Source organism: Polyodon spathula, chromosome 10, assembly GCF_017654505.1.
Source record: "Polyodon spathula isolate WHYD16114869_AA chromosome 10, ASM1765450v1, whole genome shotgun sequence".
Classification (NCBI taxonomy): Eukaryota; Metazoa; Chordata; class Actinopteri; order Acipenseriformes; family Polyodontidae; genus Polyodon; species Polyodon spathula.
Window position 1 is genome coordinate 44,177,572 of NC_054543.1, and position 23,470 is coordinate 44,201,041.

At 40.0% G+C, this 23,470-nt stretch overlaps 2 protein-coding genes across 24 annotated transcripts in view; one reads left to right on the forward strand and one right to left on the reverse strand.

The window, feature by feature from the left end:
* Positions 1-320: 320 nt before the first annotated feature.
* Positions 321-22,276, forward strand: LOC121322387 (telomere-associated protein RIF1-like). Of its 2 annotated transcripts, none has more exons than XM_041262277.1 (36): positions 321-551; positions 2,057-2,206; positions 3,468-3,546; positions 4,091-4,187; positions 4,569-4,699; positions 4,942-5,036; positions 6,096-6,285; positions 6,477-6,569; positions 6,709-6,847; positions 6,956-7,107; positions 8,578-8,698; positions 8,888-9,064; positions 9,494-9,604; positions 9,712-9,774; positions 10,246-10,346; positions 10,883-10,969; positions 11,398-11,471; positions 11,918-12,098; positions 12,321-12,428; positions 12,803-12,952; positions 13,202-13,301; positions 13,467-13,746; positions 14,044-14,089; positions 14,267-14,469; positions 14,661-14,763; positions 14,912-15,031; positions 15,321-15,466; positions 15,680-15,769; positions 15,855-15,918; positions 16,126-18,792; positions 18,891-19,031; positions 19,165-19,230; positions 19,366-19,481; positions 19,763-19,916; positions 20,031-20,151; positions 20,969-22,276. In XM_041262277.1, exons 2-36 carry the CDS (start codon positions 2,097-2,099, stop codon positions 21,187-21,189), a joined length of 6,897 nt encoding a protein of 2,298 aa, XP_041118211.1. In that variant the 5' UTR covers positions 321-551; positions 2,057-2,096; the 3' UTR covers positions 21,190-22,276. The 2 variants fall into 2 exon arrangements, with proteins under 2 accessions (XP_041118211.1, XP_041118212.1); XM_041262278.1 differs by having other exon boundaries at positions 2,078-2,206.
* Positions 22,206-23,470, reverse strand: part of LOC121322385 (nebulin-like) — an 87,184-nt gene continuing 85,919 nt past the window's right edge. For all 22 annotated transcript variants that reach the window (XM_041262254.1, XM_041262275.1, XM_041262269.1 and 19 more), the window contains one exon: positions 22,206-23,172. In XM_041262254.1, the coding sequence (XP_041118188.1) occupies positions 22,999-23,172 (174 nt within the window). In that variant the 3' untranslated portion in view covers positions 22,206-22,998. The remainder of the gene's footprint in view (positions 23,173-23,470) is intronic.

The window sequence follows — 23,470 nt, forward strand, 5'->3', positions numbered from 1 at the left end:
CACAAAATAATAAAGTGGTCTACATTATTTTTCAAGTGTTTCAGCTTTGAGCAGCACAGTGTACATGAAATACACTGTTAATGAGGCGGGTGGGTATATGTAAACAGAGGGTGGGGCATGTGGTCCATCAGGTCGGGAGGCAAACTGAAAACGATATTAATTATTCATTCAGTTATAAGGCAGGGTATGGATATTTAAATGAGAGTGGGTCCTCCTGAACGTTTTTGACCCGCAAATTGGGCGGAGCTTGGTAGTTCTTTATATATAGTACTGAATTATTCATAACCAGGCGGTGCCTACGTGAGGTGAAAGGTGAGAGTCTTGTTGGCGTGCGCTGTGTAGTTTGGCGCCAGCGTTTTCGCGGGGAGGTCTTGAGTAAAAAAAAAAAAAATTAAGAGCACAAAATAAAACAATATGTTCACGATCAGATTTTAGGTATTAAGCGATCGTATCTTGGTTTTGTAGTTCTCAAGGGCTGTATAACAATGTTAAGATAAGAAAGTTCATCTTCTTTATGAACAAGGTTATTATCCCAGACAGACTGCACTTTCGTAAGTAAAGTTCTTGAGCGTTTTTTAATATTTTGATCACCGTTGTTTATTACTGTTACATTTCTTTGCTTAGTTATTGTGCTTGTTTGGAAGTATGTTTGGCAATTTTCTTTGGTTTGTTCAGCTGTGTAAACAATTTAGTGCATTCCTATAAAGTCAAATGCAAAGGGGCACAGGTAACTTATTTACATTTACACGCGGAGGGAAGGAGGGAGGTTTTTACTGTGTTTTAATTGTAGCGCTTGTCTGTAATATTGACACATGTATTCTTAAAATATTCTTGGAAATTCAGACGGTAAAAGTAAAGGTTTTCTGTGTCACAATGCTGTGCAAGCAGTGAGCTCCGGCCTTAAACATTCTGCTGAAAGGCCCTTTTATTAGAATGCTTATTTTATATAGTTAGTGCGTGTGCACGTTAGCGGTGTGTGTGTGTGTGTGTGTGTGTGTGTGTGTGTATATATATATATATATATATATATATATATATATATATATATATATATATATATAATATATATATAATCCCTATTGATAACTTTTAGAACTATCCTCCTTAACCCTAATTTACGTCATCAAAGTATCGTGGTATGTTTACAAATGGTTTTTTTTTCAAAAAAAGTTGAGGCATAAATATCAGTGTCAAACATTAAAAATAAATATATATATATATATATATATATATATATAATACTTATATATATATATATATATATATATAAGACTGGAAAACACATTCTGTTATGTCAGCCCTAAGGCGTTTGAAAGTCTCATTCCAGTTTGCAGTTGGCATAATACATTTTGAAAATAAATGTGCTTTCATAGCATAACTTTCGAATTCGCTGCAGACAGACAGTAGTTTAGATGATGTCCACGTTTGGTTGTAATAGTTATGATGATCTGTTGATGTTGAGCAAGGTGCAAGTGCACACGTGTACTGCAGTTTTAAAATCCGGAACATCCTTGAGTATTTAAATGTGGGTAAAGGGCTGTGATCTTCAATGCAGAAGGATACCTCCTTTGGATCCCTTATAATCCCTTCCTGTCATAGAAATCCTGACAAGGGGACTGAACTTGTACCTTTGTAGTTTGTTAAATTCTTTCTTTGTTTTTATTTATTATTTATTTTTTATCAATGCCCGTTTTCTTAAATCTATATTGCAGGTTTCCCAGCTCCGCTAAGTTTCTTTCAGTATTCTAGACTTTAATATCAGATATTTGAATGTACAATTATCCGACACCCGTTTTTTGTTAATGACTGCTGAGTAGTGGTGTTAGGGATTATTAAATTTGGAGGTGTATAGTGTTTTAATATGCGCTGCTGTTGAGGGTTTAGGAGTCACTGAAGTAGTGCTTAAAACATAAGAAGGAGGGGGTGGGTGGGGAGATTAATTATTATTATTATTATTATTATTATTATTATTATTATTATTATTATTATTATTATTCTGGGTACCTCAGCTAATGTTCTGACTTTGTCCTGTCCATTTATCTGTGTGTCTCTACAGTGTCATCCCTCCTTTTCCCAGGGCTCTGTGTAGGAAGGTGATGGCTACCGTTCTCTCTACAAGTTCTAGCATATTGCCTCTGCTGGAGACCCTGGAGGATTCCACTGTATCCCTGACTGAGCAGACTGATGCCTACCTCACTATTGCAAAGTAAGTGGTGGCAGAGGCATTGTCATGGCTCTGCAGGGCTCCTGTGACTATGAGCCAGATGTTGCATTAAGGGCTGGTGCTGTGGTTATTGGGGAGGTGGGCACAGTGGTTGTCATCAGCAGGACCTCCTGACTTGCACCGGGAAGCCTTGAATCCATTTAGTGATCTCGGTAGCTATTGGTGAACTTCAGGGTTTGGGGTCCCCCCCCCCCCCCCAGAATTCCCATTACCTTTTAATCCATTCCAATTCAAATTTCTTCAAATGAATGGAGTGAAAGGGAATGGGAATTGGGGGAGGAATAGACTCCAATCCCAGTCAATATCAACAAACCACCACAATAACCAAACTGTTTCAGAACTGAAAAAACAGTTGAGAAGTATGTACTGTAGGAGCCCTTTAACTCCCTGACTAACATTTAGTAGTTTCAGTTGCAGTTTAATGCAGGTTATTAAACTACATTAAAAAAATGCTTTTGTGTTTTGAATTTAACCTGACGGTCAGTTGATTTGCTTCTAGTTGGTACAAGGCAAAATGTTTATAGTTCTATTGTTTATAGCAAAGGTGTGCAGCCAAACTTATCACAGGCCACATATCCAGAAAACTAGTTTAACCTAATGTGTACAGCGGGCTGCACATTACTGAAGAATAATCAGAGTTTAACCCTTAGCTGCAATATACATAGGCATATACATGTAGGCAGTTTCCCTTAGAATAACTGTTAATTTTAGTTCATACTGCACAATACACATCACAAAAAATGTATACAAAACTATTTAAAACGAAGCATTAATATCGTACTGTTGCCATATGCACACATATTGCACAATGACACAAGTGAATAAAATATCTTGCTGAAGCGGTTTTTATTTTAGCAGACGAGTTATTCAGTTGTAGCAGGCAACGATGTAGCAGAAGGCCCATGGCAATGACGTCACCTCTCTAGCAACAAGCCTCCTATGTTGGCAAAGGGTTCTTTCAATGCAGGGGGTTTGTGCATTTGAGAACGGAGAGGAAGTCTCGTGAAATTAGTTGGAGACAAGCTGATGAGAAGTACGAATTAAAATGGGGTGCTGCTTTTTTTTTTCATGCGAAAATTTTGAAAAACCAAGTCAACAAAGTTAAAAAAAAATATTTACAATCTATTCAGAAGTGAAATGGAATTAATACACTGGGCCGCGGGTTGCGTGTCCCTGGTTTATAGTATGGTATATTCTTAACAGCTTCACTTGCCAACCTTCTTTTCTGTTTAATCATTTTTAGGCGTCTGAGTGGGGAGGATGGGAGACAGTTTATCCCTGTAGTTGGAAAGCACTTTACACGTCTCTGTAAAGCTTTTAAGGTGAGCGTTTACATTTAAAAGGATCTGTTCAACAGAACGTTGGCTCGGGATTGAGTCAATGGGTCCTATATGTGGATTTAACCCCATTTAGTAATAATTGGTATAGGTAAATATTCTGTGCTATTGCTTAGCATATAAAACATGCATGTGTGCTCAGAAGGGATATATTCAATTTACTTTGCATTAGGTTGTTGCTGGGAAGTAGGCAAGAACCGTGTATCTCTCAGGAATATATTCAAATTCTTAAGTGAATATGCCAAAATAAAAAATACTAAGCTTCCTACCAGAATCTTGGGCTAGTACTTGTATCTAGAGAGCCGCTTACCAAATTGACGCTCTTTACCCCGCAGTATTGAGAGTGTCGTAACCTGGGGGACATATGATGGCATCTGTCTTGTCTCTTCGTTCATCTGTACTTGTCGTTTATGCTTGTTCTGGATGTAGGTCATCTTTCATCATATTGATGACTCTGATTTCTTTGTATTGCTGTATGGAGGGGAAGTTATGTTACTGATGTGCTTATTTATGTTTGTGTTTTATAAAGGGACACATTTCAAGCCAGAATTCTGAACTCTGCCAGGCAGCACTTCAAGCATTGGGTTTCACTGTTTTCCACAGCAGCATTGTGTCTGGGTTACCAGGTATCCTCTTTCTTTACATACAACTTCTTCCCAGTTTCATCAAATTGATTTGTTCAGCTGAATGTAATGCATGAAATTACTGTGCAAATACTAATATAATTGAACATTCATTTACAGTTATTGTACCTCTCAAAGTCCTTAATTATTTTACAAGTGCAGTGGCTTTATTTTCCTTTAATCTATGATGTATGTTGACACCAGCAACTTGATATTTTCTATCGGGAGCCCTCTTTGAGCGTGAATGTAAGAGTACGCTTGCGCATCTGGTGTGCAATCAAAAGGTTAACACCACTGGGTATTTAATTAGTTTATATTTCATCAGTGTAAAGGAAAACTGTGCTGTAGACTGTTAATGTTTCATCTGTGTTTTTCTTTATACAGTAACTTATGTGGAAGAGCTGATTTTGGCTCTCAACTCCCTTGCTGTTAAATCCTGCGACAAGAATACTTGCACCCGGGCACTTTGGGTGATTGCTAAACAGAACTTCCCAGCTGAAGCAGTTGGAAAGAAGGTAGGTTTGAATTCATATTTCTCAACTTCTCAATACACAAACTCTAGTGGTGCTGTCCTGGTTGCATTCAGAAGTCAAGCAGTAATAAATAAACCATGGTCCTGTGTACCTTGTAGAATGGAGAGTGAGCTCTCATATCTAATCTAGCGACTAAATTCCAATTTTAAAACGCATAGCTTTGTGTACTATAAATCCATTCATATAATAATTTGTATGTATTTATTTATAATATTCCCCTTAAGGTACCAGATATTCTAAAAATGTTAGAAACCGTACATGCCAGGCAAGACGTGCAGTCGATGGTGATGGAGCACGAAGCACTAAATGTTGTTATAAGGTAAGCAATAGATTATTATTATTATTGTTTTTGAAAGGGTAAATAACAAATGCTGCATTTTTTCACCATGTTAAGACATTTCAGTGGAACTTGCAAATGCTGCAGTGTCCACCAGAAACAAAGCCTAAAACAAACTATGCCAAGAGCTATGCCTACAGTAGCTATTTCACCAAATGCCTGTTTAGCTGTTTCCCTGTGTAAGTACCAGCATCGTAGACCAAATTTCAAAGCAACTGTCAGACCGATTTGCTTTTGGTCTGTTATTGTCCTTCAGAAAATAACCTTTGTGAAAATGTTTTTGATCATTTTGGTATTGAGGCATATTTACACAGAACTTGAATCTACAGTAGTTTGGAAAACATGTTAGGATAAAGACAATCATATTTGAGTATTGAAAAGTTATGGTATTTGAGGCACTGTGCAAATTACTTTAAATGCAATACTGAAATGCAGACTGAAATGGAAGAAATCAGTTGACCTTTCATCTGATGTAAATCTGTCTATGTAAACTTTCTTTACCCATAGTTGTTTTTTGTATCCTTCATTCAAAACGTACTTGCATTTGCAAGATTAGCATGAATGCTTGGTCTGTGGCACTAGTAGCATGATGCATGAAAAATGTCCATTCTCTGGGGCAAATTGAAGTGATAAATACAATTTGCTACTCCATTCAGTTGTGGGATGTAGAGGCTGGCAAGTTTACATAGTTGTCTGTCTTCAAAGTATTTAGGAATCCTTGCAGTTACATCATTGCTTTCTGCATATGTGGTCGATCACCCATGATTCAAATTATTTAATTTTTTTTAATTAAGTGGCAAAAGTATGCTGTGACAATTCCAAGCTTGCTATTTTTAAAACTTTCTGGCACTCCACTACAAAGCAAGGGTTTCTGAGGACATGGACAGAGGAACCAATGAAAACAGTCGACAACGTTAGGTGAAATTGCAGAAATGCTGAATACTGTATGTTGGCATTATGTTGGTAAGCATCATAGGTGGTCATTTGTCATCAAAAGTAGATCTGTGAAGTGTGGGGTAAGTGTGGCTGTTCTGCTTTCAGGCTGTTGGAGCAGACTCCAGCTCAGATGGGGGAGGGTGCAGTCACATGGGCTAAGCTTGTGATTCCATTGGTGGTACACTCCGCCCCCAAGGTGCGATTACGGGCAGCAGCAGCTCTGGAGCTGGGAATACCTCTTCTGATCGAGAAGCAACAGGAGGTGGCAGCCATCACAGAGGCCCTTATGTCTTCAGTACGTACACGCTGTTCTCTTCTACCATTATTCAAGAGTTTCAGTGACCAGACAATTACCTCCACACTGGGCTGTGACGACCAAAACTCAATCCACAAAGTTTTTACCCAAATAGCTGCTTGTTATAATTTAGGAATAAAAATGAAAAACTCTCCTGCCTGAATTGCTTATTTCTGCTTTTCCTGTAACAGAAACTGATACCAGAACTGCAGAAGCTGTTTTCATCCAAGAACGAGACTAATGTGCTGAAACTGTGGCCCCTGTTTGTGAGGTTACTGGGAAAGGTAATGCTCTGTTACTAACTTGTGCATTTCAATAATAGTATTATAATCACAGACCCTGCTCAAGCTGCACAGCATGTATTAAGTTTGTATAACAAAACTTTTAAAAAAAGCCAATTTGTAAAATGGTCTTGTTTTCCAGACCCTGCACCGCGGAGGAGCTTTCATTAACTCTCTGTTGCATTTGGAAGAGCTGGGTTTCCGCAGCAGTTCTCCAGTAGTGAAGAAAATCGCCTTCATCGCCTGGAAAAGCTTGATTGATAACTTTGCGTTGAATCCAGGTAAGTCAAGGGTGTTCTGCCTTTTGTTGTGCAGTGCATACCATAAAGAATTCCACCCATGAATCTTGTGTGTGACATAGCAGTAACTCTAACTTTATTATTTCCAAGATATCCTTTGTAGTACCAAGCGTCTGAAATTACTGATGCAGCCTCTCGCCACAATCCAAGTGAGAACTGAAGTCCTGCTGCTGACTAAACTGGAGGTCTGGTGGTACTTGGCAGTGAAACTTGGGCCACATTTCACTGCTAACTTTGAACAGGTATGGCAACTTAACTTTGCCGTGCTCTTCAAACTAGAAAGAATAAACAGTCACAAGCTTGTAACGTGTAGATTGGGGACTGCTATTGAAGCACAGTCTCTGTTTAAAGCACACGCTTGCGAGAACTGAAGGTGCGTTTACACTTGCTTTCCAGAATCCTTCCGATAGGATTCCAGAGCAGTTTGTTCTGGAACGGTGCATTTACACTTGTAAGAAACAGCAGGGGGTGCTTCTCTTAGGACAAGAGTTTGAGCATGCGTGCTCTGTAAACTAAAGATGTGCTGACACTGAGCTGTAATGACCACATAGTGCCATCATTTGAAAGTACAGATGAACCCTTTTTTTATATCAGCTGTCATTTTCTGCAGCCTATCAAATGTTGATGGGCGGTCTTAACTGGATACAGTTCAGTTACAAAACACCAACGTCACCAGATTTCTCTCTTAATATAGCCATATACAAATGCCTAATTTATAGCTCTCATCAATAAAACTTATTTGTCCTGTAGTAAACTGTATGCATGTAACTGTACAGTATAAAAACACTGCTCTTTAATTCAGTTTCTCGCACTCGCAATGTGCTGTGGCAAAAGTGAAGCCGTTTATATCATGACCCGCTTGTCACGAATCACACCTGCATGGCAGTTGTGATATAAAGCGCGTTCATCTATCTTCAGAGCAAGTGTAGTAGTCGTAGTAATTATAAATAAGCTTTTTGTAGATTTATTTGAATCGCTTCTCGTTTAGCACAGGTCTGTGAAAAGCGCTCTATACATAACATTTGATTTGCAATGTTCATCCCCGCAGTTATGGTACTGGCTGAGTATGACCCTTTCATTGCACAATTAGCAAGTATGTTGTAAGTTAAACCAAAATGAAAAAAAATGAAAAAACTAGACCATATTTGAATTTTCAATTTCAGGAAGTTCTAAAAATTGAACCAACAAGCAATACGCAGACTCCCAGTCTACACATCGACAACTGTAACAACAAAGAAGATAAACATACATTACCTGCTATAAAAAAAGCATATTAATAAGTTGCACTTAGTTGTTACAACTTGGAAGTTGAAAATATGTTCTTGTTTGTGTTTATGAATTATGGGAAGGCAGCACTGTGGTGACATTGCTGGTTGGCATACAGTGCCTGTTGTGTATTTTCGATTGTTTCCTCAGTGCATTTTACACTTGCAAAGTTTACTCAACGAACTCAACTTTTGTGAGATTAAGAGGACGGTTTCCGGAACGCACCTAGAATCTCATCGGATTAAAATCCAAGATTTTTCTCTCAGGCTGTGCAACTGAATGTTGTAAGGCCTCCTCATAGAAATAGAATAAATAAATAATTCACTTGCTGTTATTTTGATTTGATGTGTAAACATTAAACAAAAAAAAAAAAAAAGCATTTGATTGTATTGGTTCCAATGTATTTGCTACTCTGTTAAACAACTTTGCACATATGTGTCCTTTAGGTGGGGATTCCTCTGGTCCAAAGCACAATGATTGCAGATTCTACTGCGATATCTCTGGGGACTCCTGCAAAAACAGTGGCAAACCAGTCCATCAGCGCTACTCAGACTACCCCCAAAACTGGTACGTTGTCTTATGTCCTTCTCATTTGCTTTCTCTAGCAAGTCTTCAAACACCGGTTTGCTTATCCTGTTAAATCTGACTTTCCAGTCCAAGATTGTGTTGCCATGTATACAGTGGAAGTATAGGAACTATATGATACAGGTATCTTCATTTTATAACTTAATTCTTCCTTTTTGTGTCATCTTCCAGGCCCTAATGCTTTTGCAAGCCCTGCTTCGACTCCTCGGCTCAGCCTGAACAGTAGTGTGCATGCATCGGCCGCGTACCCATCAATTCAGCTGCTGGGGCTGGAGATGCTGCTTCACTTTCTCCTGGGCCCGGACATCACCGCTGCGGCCGCACAGAGCAAGCTCCAGCTCAGTCTGGGTAAGCTGCTGTTCTGCACCTGGGCCGTGGCGTTCATTCAGGGTAGACGTTGGCAGATTGCACTGCGCACCTTTAAGCAGGGGACATAACAAAGTGTCAAAGCTTGCTCTGATGTAAATGAACACACACCTGGAACTGTTCTTTCTATAGGTGTGTATTGGTCTCAAATAGTGGAGAAAACATTTCCAAATAAAGAAACGCACTCTGCAGCATGCATTACTCTTGGGAAATTTTAAATGTGTAAATCACCTTGGATCTGTTTGGACTTTATTGTGGAAATAGTGGAGGGGTCTCCTGAAAAAAGTTTCACTGGTGGTAGAAAAAAATTATATTTTTTACATTCTCTCTGTCGATCTATTTGTTTTTGTGAAAATAATAACATATTTTAAATGTAGTCAAGGTGTTTTTTTTCCCCCCTGTATATTCCAGAACCACTTGCAAATCCACTAATCACCAGCCCTTCATTTTTCTGCAAGCATGCTGGAGTTCTCATAAACTCAGTCCGAGACGGGCTCATTACTGTAGGCAAAGAGGCTCCAGGTAGGCCTAGTCAATTCAAGGACCATATTTTCAAATTAGCAGCATTTTGTTATTTATTCTTGTGTCTTGATTTTTAACATGAGATGTCACTTATCTCTTATCTATAGATGCCACACTTAACCTTATCTGGAAGAATCTAATTGGCTTTGTGACCACAGCAATAGAAACAGGTGGGTGTTACTTTACAATATTAGCTGAAGTTCCAATGTAATTTGTAACAAAGTCTCTGTGATAATGCAGTTTGGCTTCTATAAATTCCCCAACCAAAGATTCTTGGCACTAGTACAGCACCTCCATAAGAGAACCTGTCTCTGTTTTGCATATCCATCTTGATTCTCACTTTAAAATTGGGCAGAGGACCACTTGCAAACAGTGGCTCAGTTAGGCTTACTCTGGTAAAATAAACTCTTGATTTGATGTTGGTGAAAGTGGTAGTAGTATTTCTAATTACAAATGCTTTCTTTCTAAAGTTGACATTTTGAAACCAAGATTTAAAGGAATAAAAACATTAATTCTGGAATCATAACTTTGTCTAGAGTCAATACCAGCCTCCTTTAAACATGCTGGATTCTTTTTCTAAGGTGTGTGAGAATATTTCATTGCTTTTAAATACCTGCATCCCTTGTGTGTCTTGCTACCAGGCAATAAAAAGGAGCGGCAGGGCTCGGAGGTTTTGACCCTGTTCTTGCAAGCTTTACACACCATAGTAACTTCAGAAGCACTTCCTGCACACCGAGCATTGGTAAGACATTCTGTATAGTCTGAACAACCAACAATACGATGCATCTCAAAGTGAATGAATCGGTGTTAAAACTGCTGGTGTCCGTGGCACTAAAGAATGCGTAGCTTCATGCTGCTTTTTATGATGTTTACCATCATGAAGATCTGTTGCTCCAATATTAATTTTTACTTTGCCCGTGCAATCTTAGTTACTGTCTTTGAGTACTTGCTGGTTCCAGAGTCATTGCATGATGCAGTGCTCTGCTTGTTCATACTGTAGTAATAGTACGAGGAAGCACTTAGGTTAGCGTAGTTGAATGGTCACTATGAAGCTACTGGCCTTTTTAGCCCCTTCTGCTGTAAATCTGGGAGCATTAGTTTGTTTAAGCAGCATGACATGATTAAACCACAAGTGTCTTACTAGTGAACACCTTAACGCGATTTTCTTTGACTGTTTATGCACATTTTGCATTTAGTTTCAGAAAGATTTATACATGCTTTTTATAGAGAAGTTACTTTATATAATGAACATACTGCCTTTGACATTACGCCTTTCAGATTCTTCTTGAAGCCACTGTGAAAGGAATCCCTCCTAAAATACTGGGTTCACCAGCGTACCAGGTAGCCAATATGGATGTTTTAAATGTAAGTCAGAATAAAAAACTATGGATCTGTATTTTAAGTTACTGTTTGAAAAGGGGGTGTTGATCATCCAAGGCTGAGCTAGGTCTCAAAACCCAGCATCATTTTCAGGGCTTTCTGTATTGTAGCCATGAGGAATGAGAAAGGAGCACTTTGCAGGAGTGGGTGCCAGCTGGAGAGATACACAGAGGGCTGGTCCAGCTTAACAGCTGCAGATTTGTTCTACATCCATACTGTTGGATGCTGTTAGTTATAGTGTAGAATGCTGTGGTTCCCCCCCCCCCCCCCCCCCCCAAGATATAATTCTGTTTTTTTTTTTTTGCATGCTAGTTTAATATAACTAACTAGGATATCATTGCATAAATATTTCAACATTTTGCAAAGGCTCATTTCTTGCACCCTTTTGTAAGATGTGGTTTGTTTTCTCCTAGGGAACTCCTGCACTGTTCTTGATGCTCTTGTTCTATCACAGTAGCTTGCTGGAGTCCTTTGTAACTGAGGAGAGGTGGGTTTACCAGAATGCATTGTTACAGGAGTGTTTCCGATGAAAGTTTTAAAGGTTTTAGGAACACACACATAAAAACAAAGTTTTCTGAATTTTATCTAATCTCCATTTGTGACCCCTGATCCTTGTTTCTTTTTTCAGGTTCTATATAGAATTTTGAATGCTTGACTGAGATTGCTGCGTAGCTGCATTTTTGTTCAAGACTGAATAGATTCAATTATTTTAGCCTGTCTGCATATGTATGTATGACATGCCTTTTAAACCCAGAATAATTCTGTTCCCACATGTTCTGCTTTAATACAACACTGTTTTATTGGATGTATAAATGTCACAAAACCCACCATCCCAATTCCTTACCAATGATGCAGATAAAAAAATATCAACAAATTAAATATACTTTTTGCAGATAGCTTTTGCAAAATTGTGCCTGAATTCTTGTTTCACAGGTTTTTCTTAAGTGTGGAGACACTAGTTGGCTGTGGTCTGTCTGGTCCCACATCTCCGCTGGCGTACAGTGAGTCCATTCTGAACGTTATCAACCAGAGGGCCACCCTGGTGGTGAACAAGGAGCACCTCTGGAGAATGTGGAGCATCGTAGTTAACCCTTTAACAGATAGGATTGCACATGTAAGTCCTTTTAAAAGCACAGGAGAGAAGCTTCATTGCTGACTCCTTCCTTAACTTGTTCAACTGTTTGCATTTCAGAAGCAACTTTTACTGATCGTGTTGGTTTACGTTGCTTGAAAGTACTTTAATCTTTATATTTAACTTGCTAAAGATGCAGCCAAAGTGTGTAGTAACTGGTATGTTTACTTAGTCTTTTGCAATTATTTATATTTTTCGTCCTAGACAAATGAAGTCAATCAAGGAGATGCCTTAGAACATAATTTCACTGCTGTGCATGGTGCTCTGATGCTGCCCATAACTCACCTCCTCACAGTAAAGGGATTCCCACAGGTAAGCAGATTTGTTTTGGCTAGCCAGACACCAAAACATAACATACTAGCTACAAGAAAATCTGACTGTTGGATAACAGAAGATGATTTAATATGCAATACAGCTAATTTATAGTTAAAGAACTGCTCACTTATTTGTGAAAAATCATGTTAAAAAAAAAATCGATTTTTACTTCTAATCGATTTTTCTTGCAACATGGAGATATATGGAGGAACCTGCCTCGTGTATATGGTGGGTGTAGGTCATGGTGAGGTTTTTAATGATTTGTAGTATTGTCAAGGTAATTCTCAGTCACTGGAGGGACAGACGAAAACCTTTCTGCTTGCTGTTGTACTTTGCATGTTTTAATGCATGCCCTGCTGTGCTTTCTCTAGGGCACGATGAAGTCTCTGCTGCGCTCCTGGGCAGAGCTCTACAGGGTGTTTGCACGCTGCGCTGCTCTGGTGACTACAGCTGAAGAGAACGTCTGCTGTGAGGAGCTGTGTGTTAAAATGACACCAGTCCTGGGAAATGATGCTCTGTCGGTGAGTATCGGGAGACTGCTGCCTAGATCAATAGCTTCTCCACCCTAGTCTTTGTACTACGCCTGCCTGTTAAATTACTTTGTGGATGCAGAACATTATAGCCCTCTATAATGAAGTTTGGACGTCTAATGTTTAATTTCTGTGCCTTGCATTGATGCCCCAATTTTATTTTTAGATTTACTGTGAAATTGAATGATGCACGAATGGTTTCTGAATTAAGTTAACCTTTTTCTGTTTTATTTTCTTTAGAATCTGTCAACGTTGGAAGCAGTTGTTAACATTCTAACCGTCATTATTGAGTGCATCGACTTTTCACCTTACACTCCCAGGTTTCAACAAATTATAAACTGTAAGCGGTTTAGTAATCCTTATATCCGAAATTAGTGCTATGGAGTATTCATGGTTATCAAACTTTTTAAATGTTAGTGTGTAACTTCAGAAGCAATTCTAAGTTTTTGATCCATTGAAAGGGTATTGCTAAATTTTATTTTATTTATTTATTTATTTTTTGTAGCTCCACATACACCATCCAGCTGGATGCGAAAGAAGAATAAGCCCCTTGGAAACCTGACCTCTTACATGAAGCTGCTGGTGCGGGCTGTGGACTCGTTCCACTCGCAGGGTGATGCAGAGCCCCTGGCGGACACACGTTCCTCTTCCATGACTTTAGTGGGGACTTCCATCATCAACATTCTGTCAATGCTTTTCAGCAACCTGTCCCTGTCTGCTGCCATCGGAGAATCCCTTTCAAGCCTCACCAGACCCATAACCACGTTTTACCAAAAAACTGCAAAGTATGTCTATTTAATAAGCAAGATACAGCTTTCATACTGTTTAAAAGTAGAAGAAACTACTGAAATAGTTTGCCTCTTGCATTTCTCCTTATTGTTTTACTTTGGTTTGTGGATTTAGTTCTAACCCTTGTGCTTGAAGATTTATAACCTGCTCCTGCAAGTTGTGGCAAAAACAATATAATGTAATAAAGGCTTAACAAAGGAAGAATGTAGTACAAGACAAGTGGTGGTTTTATGTACATTTCCAAAATGATTGTGGGACATTGCAGCTTTAATCTTTTTTTTTTTTTTATTTAGGCCCCAAGCTGATGTGCCAAAGGTCTATGCAGTTCTTGCACACAAGGTCAGTATTGCAAAATTGCCTTTGCTGAAATAATAAATTAACATTTACCACTGTATCTGATGCATATCGGATTATAATGATACTGCAAGATACTGTGAAATTGAAATACATGGATAATACTGATGTTTGCCAAATTGACATGTTATATTTGTTTTAATATAATGACTTTCCTTTTAGCTGGAAAAACTACTGGGAGAGATTCTAACCTGCTTGCAGTCTCGATTTGCGACCGCCTATGATGATGAACTGTTGGAACAGCTGGCGCCGTTGCTGAGTGTTCTTTTCCTTCATCAGAACAAGCAGTTCCGGAACCAGATAGCTCAATTTTGGAATGCCACTTTTGCAAAGGTTTCAGCATTGAACTACCCACAGGAACTCAAGTAAGCCAGTGTGAGAATGCTTCTGGTATGGTTTTTCAGGGTTTGGGTGGGGGACAGACAGAGTGGAGACCTGAATTTCTCACACACAGGTTGTGGTGTCCAATGATAGTTTAGGGGAATATGGAGTCTGTGTCGTGCTTACAGTTTATTTATCTAGAGAACAGCACTTCGTTATTTATTATTTTTTGCAGGCCTGTTCTGAACCAGGTAAAGCAGAAACTTCTCATTATACTGCCTGGTTTTGAAGCTGTTGAGGTAGCTGTTGATGAGTCCAGTGGACCTTACTCTGAAAATGTAAGTATTGAACAGTTAATTTATTAAACTTTATAAAATCACAAACTTTAACAGTTCATACCATTGCCAAGTTAGGCAGTGTGCTGTTCTTTCCTACTGAAGAGCTCTTTTCTGTTTTGCTTATTTTGTTTGTTCGGATGTTCAACAGAGTGAGTGTTCCCAGTTGGCCACGAAGGTCAGTGGCTTGGAAGTGAAGTCTGCAGGAAAAAGGGATTCCTTGCTTTCCAGAGCGGACAACCTAAAGGAAAAACACTCTGCACCAGTGGCGGTAAGGAGAACAAGTCCAGGCTTTTGTTTTCCAGTTTATGGAATATCTTAAATATGTTGCAACAGTAATTGATCATTGTATGTGTTTGACTACAATTACACATTCCAACGGACTTCCCTTCAGCAGAAAACTAAGGTGTAACTTTTTAACTTTGCATCTATGAAGCATTATATTTTGCTTTTTAAAGACTAGTTTTGTGTGTTTCTTTGGGAAAAGGAACAATTCCATGACTATCATGTCGCAGTTCCTAGATCCTTTTATTATTTGTATGTCTCAATCACTGTTTCAGGTGAAACTGGACTTTGGTTCTCCCAAGCCCCTTCGCAGGGAACTTCTGTTGGACGAGGAGAAATCTGTGGACTTTGTGTTTATCCCCCCAGAGCTCAAGCAGAGAGTGCTAACTGAACACCAGAAGGAGGTTCTGAGAACAAAAAGGTAGGGGAGCGGCTTCTCTCAATGTTCGGGATTTGACGCTGGAATGTGAATTTTTATTTATTTAAGTCTGAGTTTCTTGGACAATAAATGTTTTTATATATGTGTAAAGTATTTGGCTTTCCAAGCTCTTAATGATCTGTTGTTTCTGGATTGAGAGAAAATGGATTGGCCATTGTGGTAGTTCAGCCTTTAAACCAGATTTTGTTTTTACAGGGTTGATATTCCTGCCATGTATAATAACCTGGATGCTTCTCAAGACACCACCCTTTTTACACAGTACAGTCAGAGCCAGGAGGACTCTACGTACGTTTACTAATTCTTTACTTCATACATTGTTGCAGTCTAGCCCTTCCTGGCTGTCTTGAACTTGTCCTCTTTCTGTTTGCAGGGATAAACCAGCCACAGATGTGAAGATGGAAGAAGCCACTTTAGACATAGAAGAGAGATCTGAGGTAATTGGATAACTGCTGCAGCTCAGTATTTAACAGTTTAATGCTAGTCAAATATCTAACCAGTTTAAAAATAAGCCTGTTACTAAAGTGAGTACCCTCAGGAAAGGTGTTCGATCCTTTTTTTTTTCCACATTTTAATGTTGAATGATTTCTTGGTGCTTTTTTTTCTATAGTTGGTTTAAGTAACACTTATTGTGCCCTTCCTAGGACCAAGATGAAAAGATGGAAATGGAAAAAGCCTTTGATGTGGCGCAACCAGAACCAAAGATACAAAATAATGAAGAAAACCTTAATGTGGGTTCCAAAATGGAAACTCCTGAGTCCAATTCGCCTGACCCTGAAAGGGATAACCCTGAAGACCTTGTTGAGACTTTAAAAGCTCCAGATGTTTCAAAGGAGGAGCCCCCTGGGGTTGAGGATGTTGCCATGGAGACAGAGGACAGCAGTGTCAACGTTAGCAACAGTTCTACCTCTTCAGATGTGGTGTCTGGGACTCCCCAGAAACCATCTAGTCGGCGTCAGTCTTTTATTACTTTGGAGAAGTTTACTTCTATAGATGGAAATATCTGTAGTCCTGTTAGGCTTAACGCATTCATGGGGTCAGATAGCAAAGCCTTAAAGTTTGCTAGTCAGGAAGCTGTGGAGGTTGAACCAAAGGAGGCTGAAACACCCCTGGAGAAAAGCCCAGAGACGGCAGTAGACAGTACCATTCCAATGCCTGAAAAGCCTAAGCGCGGGCGTCCGAAAGGCCGTAAAAGTGGCAGCACACCTGTATTGGCATCAAAATTTGAGAAAAGCTCTGAACAGTCAAAGGAAGAGAAGGAAACAAAGCCTAAAGTGGAAAAAAACGATATTAGTCACAGTGATGGAGCAGAAGAGGACTGTATCCCAGATACACAGCCAGTGAAGCCTGACTTCTCTGAGTGTGTGAATGTAGAGGAAGTAGGGAAACCCCAGGAAAACACTGAATCCAAGGAAAATACGCCCCCTGGAGAATTGGAAAACCAGGACAACGAAGGTCAAGCTTCTGAAAGTCAGTCTAGTCAGAACGAGCCTAGGCGTTCCTCAAGACGGTTTAGTCAACCATCGCGCTCTTTGGATTGCTCAGAAAGCCAAGAGAGCGGAGAGAAAGGAAAAACTAAAAAGAGAGGTCCAAAAACCATGGAGGAAAAAGCCATTGAAAGAAAAGCTAGTCTATATCATGTGGGCCAAGCTGAACATCAGCAGGCATCTTCTCCAACTGCAAGCCAGACAGACACTCAGTTACAGGGGGAAACCAGTAAGAGGAACAACAAAGCTCCAGGGAGAGAAGACAGGGCTACCAGGAGAAGTGTTTCCACCACAGCAGTGGAGACAGCATCTCCTTGTGAGGCAGAGGAAGGGAGTAAAGAAGCCTCACAAGGGCGTAGCAGGTACCAAACTCGGAGATCTTCTCAGGGTTTGCTTTCCAGCATCGAAAATTCTGAATCTGATGGCTCAGAGACTCGTGATGATGGTCAGAAGATGAAAAAGAGTGGAAGAGGAAGGAAGCCTAGCAAAATTACAGACTCTTCAGACTTTAAAACTGAAGGCAAACCCCACGTGGTGGAAAGTGCAGCAGTAGCAGATCAAATTGAAACTACTGATGTGGAAAATGCCATTGAGCAAGCAGGGGATGAGGACGGCAATACAGTGGTTTTACAAGTTCCAGATCTCAAGAACACAAATGAGATCCCTACAGTTCTCGAGCCTGCGGATGTGTCTGGGAATTTTAATAATAAGCAGAGTGTTTCTTTTGATCAGGAAAACAAAACATACAGTATAAACAGAACTTTAGATACAGAGTCTTGTTCAGAGCCCATGCAGGAGAACAAGACTTGCATGATAAACAGTGAAATGTCCAGTATGTCCGAGAGTATGATCACAGAGCCTACTGTCGGGGACTTTTCGACTGCGCACTCGGATGTCTTCAGTGCTTCTGCAAAGAGCGAAAATCTGCAATTGTGCTCTTGCAGCAAGCGGGGACGTGGACGCAGGCGTTCCAAGGTCTGCAACCACTGTGTGGCAGACCTTCAGCAAGATAAAGACCTCTCTGGCATACAAGATTCAGAAAAGCAAGTGTTAGAACCGATTGAGCTTTCATCTGGAATATCCTCGGGGGGCCAGCAGTTTGACGACAGTGTTTTCGACCCCAATGCTATGAGCACCCCACTGCTCTCCAAGGATCCAGTGTTCTTTAGCAGCTCTGTAAGCCAGCTGGCTTCGAGAAATGATTTGGAAGATGAGAAAACTACCATTCTCGGAACTGTGACTTTAATAGAGGGAGTTGAGCAGGACACCTTGGTTGCTGCCACCAGTGAGCTCTGTGAGCAGACATCAGTTGCCATAAAAAAAATGCAGGTTGAAGGGCAACAGGTTCTGGAAACAAAAAAGGTTCAATCAGAAACTAAAGAACACCCAGAGCAAGAAACTCCAACCAGTGAGGTAGAGGAGGACCAGCAGTTGGTGCCCCTTGAGGAATGGACTGAGAAGAAGCTTGAAGAAACTGTGGAACCACCAGAGGAGAAGCATCTTGACAAGATGCAAGGGGTGGTGGAGGAGATCTCTGAAGCCACCCAGCTAGAAGATGATGTCTTCCCTACTGGAGTAGTTGCTTCATCACTTGGCCTGCCCGAAGAGTCTTTGGTGCTTAAACAAGCAGATTCTGAAACATTAAATTTGGACTCTCCACCGAAGCAGGGTTTTGATGCGGCTTGTCTAATAGAAGTGGGCCAGAGCCCCAGCGGCACAAAACCCCGAGGTGTGTGGTCCCCTACAGCTTCCCCTTCCACAAGCATCCTGAAGAAAGGTTTGAAGAGGCCGCTGGAGGATGACTCTCCATCACCTCTCAACAAGGTAAACTACATTTCATGCAGATTCCATGCTGTGCATAATGCCATTTTTAAAAAAAAAAAAAAACACCTTGTGTGTAAATTTTAAACTTGTTGTCCTAGAACCGTCGAGTGTCCTTCGCCAACCCAATCTATCAGCAGGAACTGGCTGATGACATTGATCGTCGTAGCCCAGTTGTAAGGCCGTCTTCAAATGGCTCTCCAAGATCCAAAAGCCATAGCGCATCAATTACACAACAGAAGGTATGAGGGATTTTGGAGAGGGGGGGGGGGGGTTGATGCTGTTATGTATGGATGACACTTGCATTTTTTTTTTTTTTTTTTAATGAATTAACTTTGCTTTTTTTTTTTTTTTTTTGATTCCACTCCAATCAAGGGCTTGCTGAGCCTGAGCCCCCGCAATCTCCATAGCCCTGGATTCAAGAGCTCCAAGAAATGCTTGGTATGTAGTTTGTATTGCAATGTGAAGTCCTCATGCTTGCACTATGTGGGGCGTCTGATATCCTAAACCACGGGTCTTCATGATTCAGTCTTTTTTTTAAACAGTGTTGTAATATTACATGTGTGTGCTGTGCAGATATCGGAAATGAGCGGAGAATTGAAGCCTATCCCCAAGGACTGTGTGTACCCTTCTCTGGTGGGTTGTTCAGTTCCTGTGGAGGTGATCTTGCCACAGCTTACTTCGAGTATGTGGTGAGTTCAAGTTTCACAGCACCCTGTTAAAATAGTATTTAGACTATATGCAGGACTTTCAGAGTTTGAGGTACAGGCAAGCAAACCAAAGGTTCAGCAGATGCCTTCACCAGTGCATTACATAATAGTTTTTAAGGTATGTGAAAATCAGACAATTTTAAAGCTGTATTGCCCTGCGGTAGTTTTAAATGCTAACTGAAGCACAGATTAATTTGTAGAATATAGTCATACTGTTGTCCTACTGATTTCATAAATGTTTTTCATTTGATTGCATTTTGTAGGGCGCGGGGATTTGGCCAGCTTGTTAGAGCCAAGAATGTAAAGACAGTTGGTGATCTGAGTGCTCTCACTGCTGCAGAGATCAAAGCCCTCCCCATTCGCTCTCCAAAACTACTCAACGTGAAAAAAGTGCTTAGAACGTATCACGAACAACAGGTGAGACTCTTTTTTTAAAGCTTTGTTTGGTAACTGCATGCATTTAAATTTAAAGGCTTGTGAGTGACAACTGGTGTGATTGCATACGTGCTGACTTTTTTTTTTTTTTTACAGAGCAAATTGCGTAGTGTTGACGATCTCAAAGGATTTGATGAAACGGAGAAAATGACTTCTGAAGCTGAGGACAAGGAGCCAGTCCTGAATATTGAGGAGGAGGAGGAGAAGCTAGCAGCTGGTGAGTGTGACTGTCATAGAATTGAAGGTTGAATAGAAATGTGTTGCCCTCCTGGGACATCTGAATGATTCCGATACTTAAGCAATTGGGCAAGTAAGTAGAGCATGTTACACTTCCTGCAATGCAGTACTATTTTATTCAATGCTCCTCATTGTTGGAGAAATGGACTATATTAACCCTTTGCAGTCCATTTATTCAGCGCTTGTCAGACGCGTCAGGTCCAATTTATTTTCACACGTGCTGTTTAAAATATATATTTTTTCAGAGTAAAACAGGTTTAAAAGGCATTGAATCGCAAAAGGACACTCAGTACTGTATTTCCAGCCAAGCCCCACCCCTTGTTCACTGTATTTCACAAACCTCTATAGGTGTGCATACTGATAAATCCTCTCCTGATTACTCATTTTATCGCAATAATGCAATCCAGGTCATTATTTTATTACTATATCTCAAAAAGCTCTACAAATGTCTGATCTTTAAGCGCTGCATGCAAAAGCAGCTGTCTCCTTTGTTTATGTCCGTGTTATCTATCAGATACGCCCCCTTTTTCAGGAGAAAATACCACTAGAGACCTGTGCTTTGTCTTTGGACTGGAAAGGGAAAATTGTAATGTCTGACCTGCTCCAACATAGGACCGCAAAGGGTTAATAACATGCCAATTCCTGGAAGTTCAACCAAAATGCAAATGTCACAGTAACAATGTGCTAGCTACAGCTGCTGAATAAATAACAGGACTACAGTTTAACGCATGGAGGCTGAAATTTAGAACCCATATGTATTTTATTTATTTATTTATTTTTATTTACTTCATCCCTAGAATTGGCTGATATTCCTGTTCCAGCTGCAGTTATGAAGCCACCTTCTGACCTACCCTCCGACGTGGAAGCTCTTAACACTCGGTTCAGCTCTGAAGACCTTGGGAAATACTCCAGCAACCAGCTGTTCACAATGCACCAGCAGATGAGCGGCATGTTGAACGATATTGTGAGCAATCTGCACTCCCGCATAAGTTCTCCATTGATGGAGAGTTCAGACTGACCTGTGGGCAATCAAACAACTTCAACGCATTTCCTTGTTTTTAAATAAAGCCGATCCACATAGTTTTTTAATAAGACACTGGATTTTTTTGGGGGGTGTTTTTTTTTTTTTTTTTAAATGTTGAACATCTCCAGTTGAGCACTGTGCTTTGGCTAAAAGTGGCATTATGGGCTCAAGAATCCAGTGGATGAAGGAGGTAATGCTACACCACCACCTTCTTTTTTATATATTGTATGGTTCATGTTGTTTTTGAAATAAAGGGAGTACGTCCCTATTCGATTTTTTTGACTAAAGGTGTGGTTGCTCTCTTCAGACAAATTAAACAGTTCAGTATGCACCCCCCCCCCACCCCCCAGGATGTTGGGCCCTTGGTAATTTCTCTACCTAAGTGAGCACTGCACTTTTAGGACTTACTACATATAAATAAAACCTACGTACCTTTTTGGTTTGTTTGAGTACTACTTTATACAGTGTAGTTGCTGAGTGTCCTTGATAAATTAGGGTGTGTCAACATGTTAGAGGTTTTTTATTGTTTTTTTTAGAGGAGGTTCTCCAGATACATTCATGTAAAAGCCTGGGTTGTGTTTTTTTTTTTTTACATTTGTCAGTTTTTGCCCTTTGTATACCTGATAAGCCCGGCATTTCTGTTCAGGACATACTTGTAGACCGGAATTCAGATTACAGGATTACATATTGCTAAAAACTTGGAGCAGTTAATGTAAGTGCACTTAAATCCTGCTTTGTATGAGCTAATCCAACTGTTCCTGCTTGTTCCAGGTAAGAACTTACATTTTAACATTGAAATGTTCCACAGTATAATATTCTATTTACAACTAGCTGTTGGGCAGGGCAGCTCATTTGTTAGCATATGTCAAGTTTTGTTCTAATCTTGTTGCTGTTTGAGTGTTTTTCATTGTATAGTAGATACTGATAGTTGTCAAGTAAAGGAGATGGGGTGCCAATGTCTCTATGGTATTCATAATGTATTTTCTGTTACACAAGACAGAGACGTACACTGCAGAAACATGGTGAACTTTATTAGCCACTCTTACAAGGAACACAGCCTTTTTTATTTGTTAACCCCACCAAGCATAGATAGGCTGAAAAACAAAACACACATGCACTAGTCATTTGTATTCAGCAGGCAGAAGAGGGAGAGGTTTGTCTCTGGATCTTTTAACTTAAAACTGGTTTGACATCAAGAATAAACACTTTAGGTGGAACGTAACCTTTGGGTTGTGAAGGGAGACGTGAAGTTGGATGTTCTTTATATAAATAGTGGTTGACACAGTACAGGCAAGTCTCTTTCATTTTTAAAATGGTCTTTTTTTTAATTTGTAAGAGTTTAATATTTTACCCTTGCTGGGATGAAGTCCTTATCTGGTCTTGTGCAAATTTCCACCTTCAAACATGTTAATTATCAACAGAATGTCTTAAGGTGTACAGTAGGTGACATAACAAACAGAAGATTGCTATTTAGCATCGGGTAACATGGAAATGGTTTTAGTGAGTCTTGGAAGATCTGGAGCTAATCGGTTAGAAACATGTATGCAATGCTAGATTGTTCTAGGTAAGGTTCTGTTGTTAATGGGTCTCATAAGGTACATGCACAGGAAGAATAAGGCAGCTTTCTAGTAGGGGCTCAAGATGGTATTTAATATCTTAAGTGGGTATGTTTCCTGAAGTATTTGCTATGAAATGGATGCTAGGATTGGGCTTTACAAAGTTAATTTATTTTCAGTGTTGTGGAAGTGCCCTATTTAGTATCATGTGGATGTGGCTTATGTCCCTCAAATTCTCTTGCCAGTTTTAGATTGCTTCCACGTAATTGGCTGGCAACATGCCAGTCTTTCCAGTCCTCTGCACGGTTCCGTACATCCAGCCTTCGTCAATCGTCTGTACGTTTACAATGGTATCTCCGTCTTTGAAGGAAACCTCATCAGCATCTGCGCCAGTGTAGTCATACATGGCACGGCAAGCTCTCTTCAAGAGAAAAACATGAAGGTTATGAGAAAGGGGCAAGGAACATGGAAATGCTATACACTCTGCAAAAAGACAGGTGGTTTGGGGGGGGGGGGGGGTAAAAAAAAAAACATCTTAATAAAGTAGGAAGGCATGGAAGTAATGGGTTGCAGGAGATATGGTTTAAAAACTTTTAATCCTGCAACTCACTCCAGCCTTATTTCAAAGAACCTCTGGGCTATCGTTGTTAGGTTACCACCTGGCACTAGGGGACTGAGCATTGAAGAAACCAGATTGAAAATGCCCTTTGCCTTGTCAC

Bases quoted from the DNA above. Each gene is read 5' to 3' on its own strand.
- LOC121322387 (XM_041262277.1), top strand. From the start codon at position 2,097: ATGGCTACCGTTCTCTCTACAAGTTCTAGCATATTGCCTCTGCTGGAG. The intron at 4,700-4,941 runs GTAGGTTTGAAT...ATTCCCCTTAAG, and splicing joins CTGAAGCAGTTGGAAAGAAG to GTACCAGATATTCTAAAAAT. The intron at 6,570-6,708 runs GTAATGCTCTGT...CTTGTTTTCCAG, and splicing joins TTGTGAGGTTACTGGGAAAG to ACCCTGCACCGCGGAGGAGC.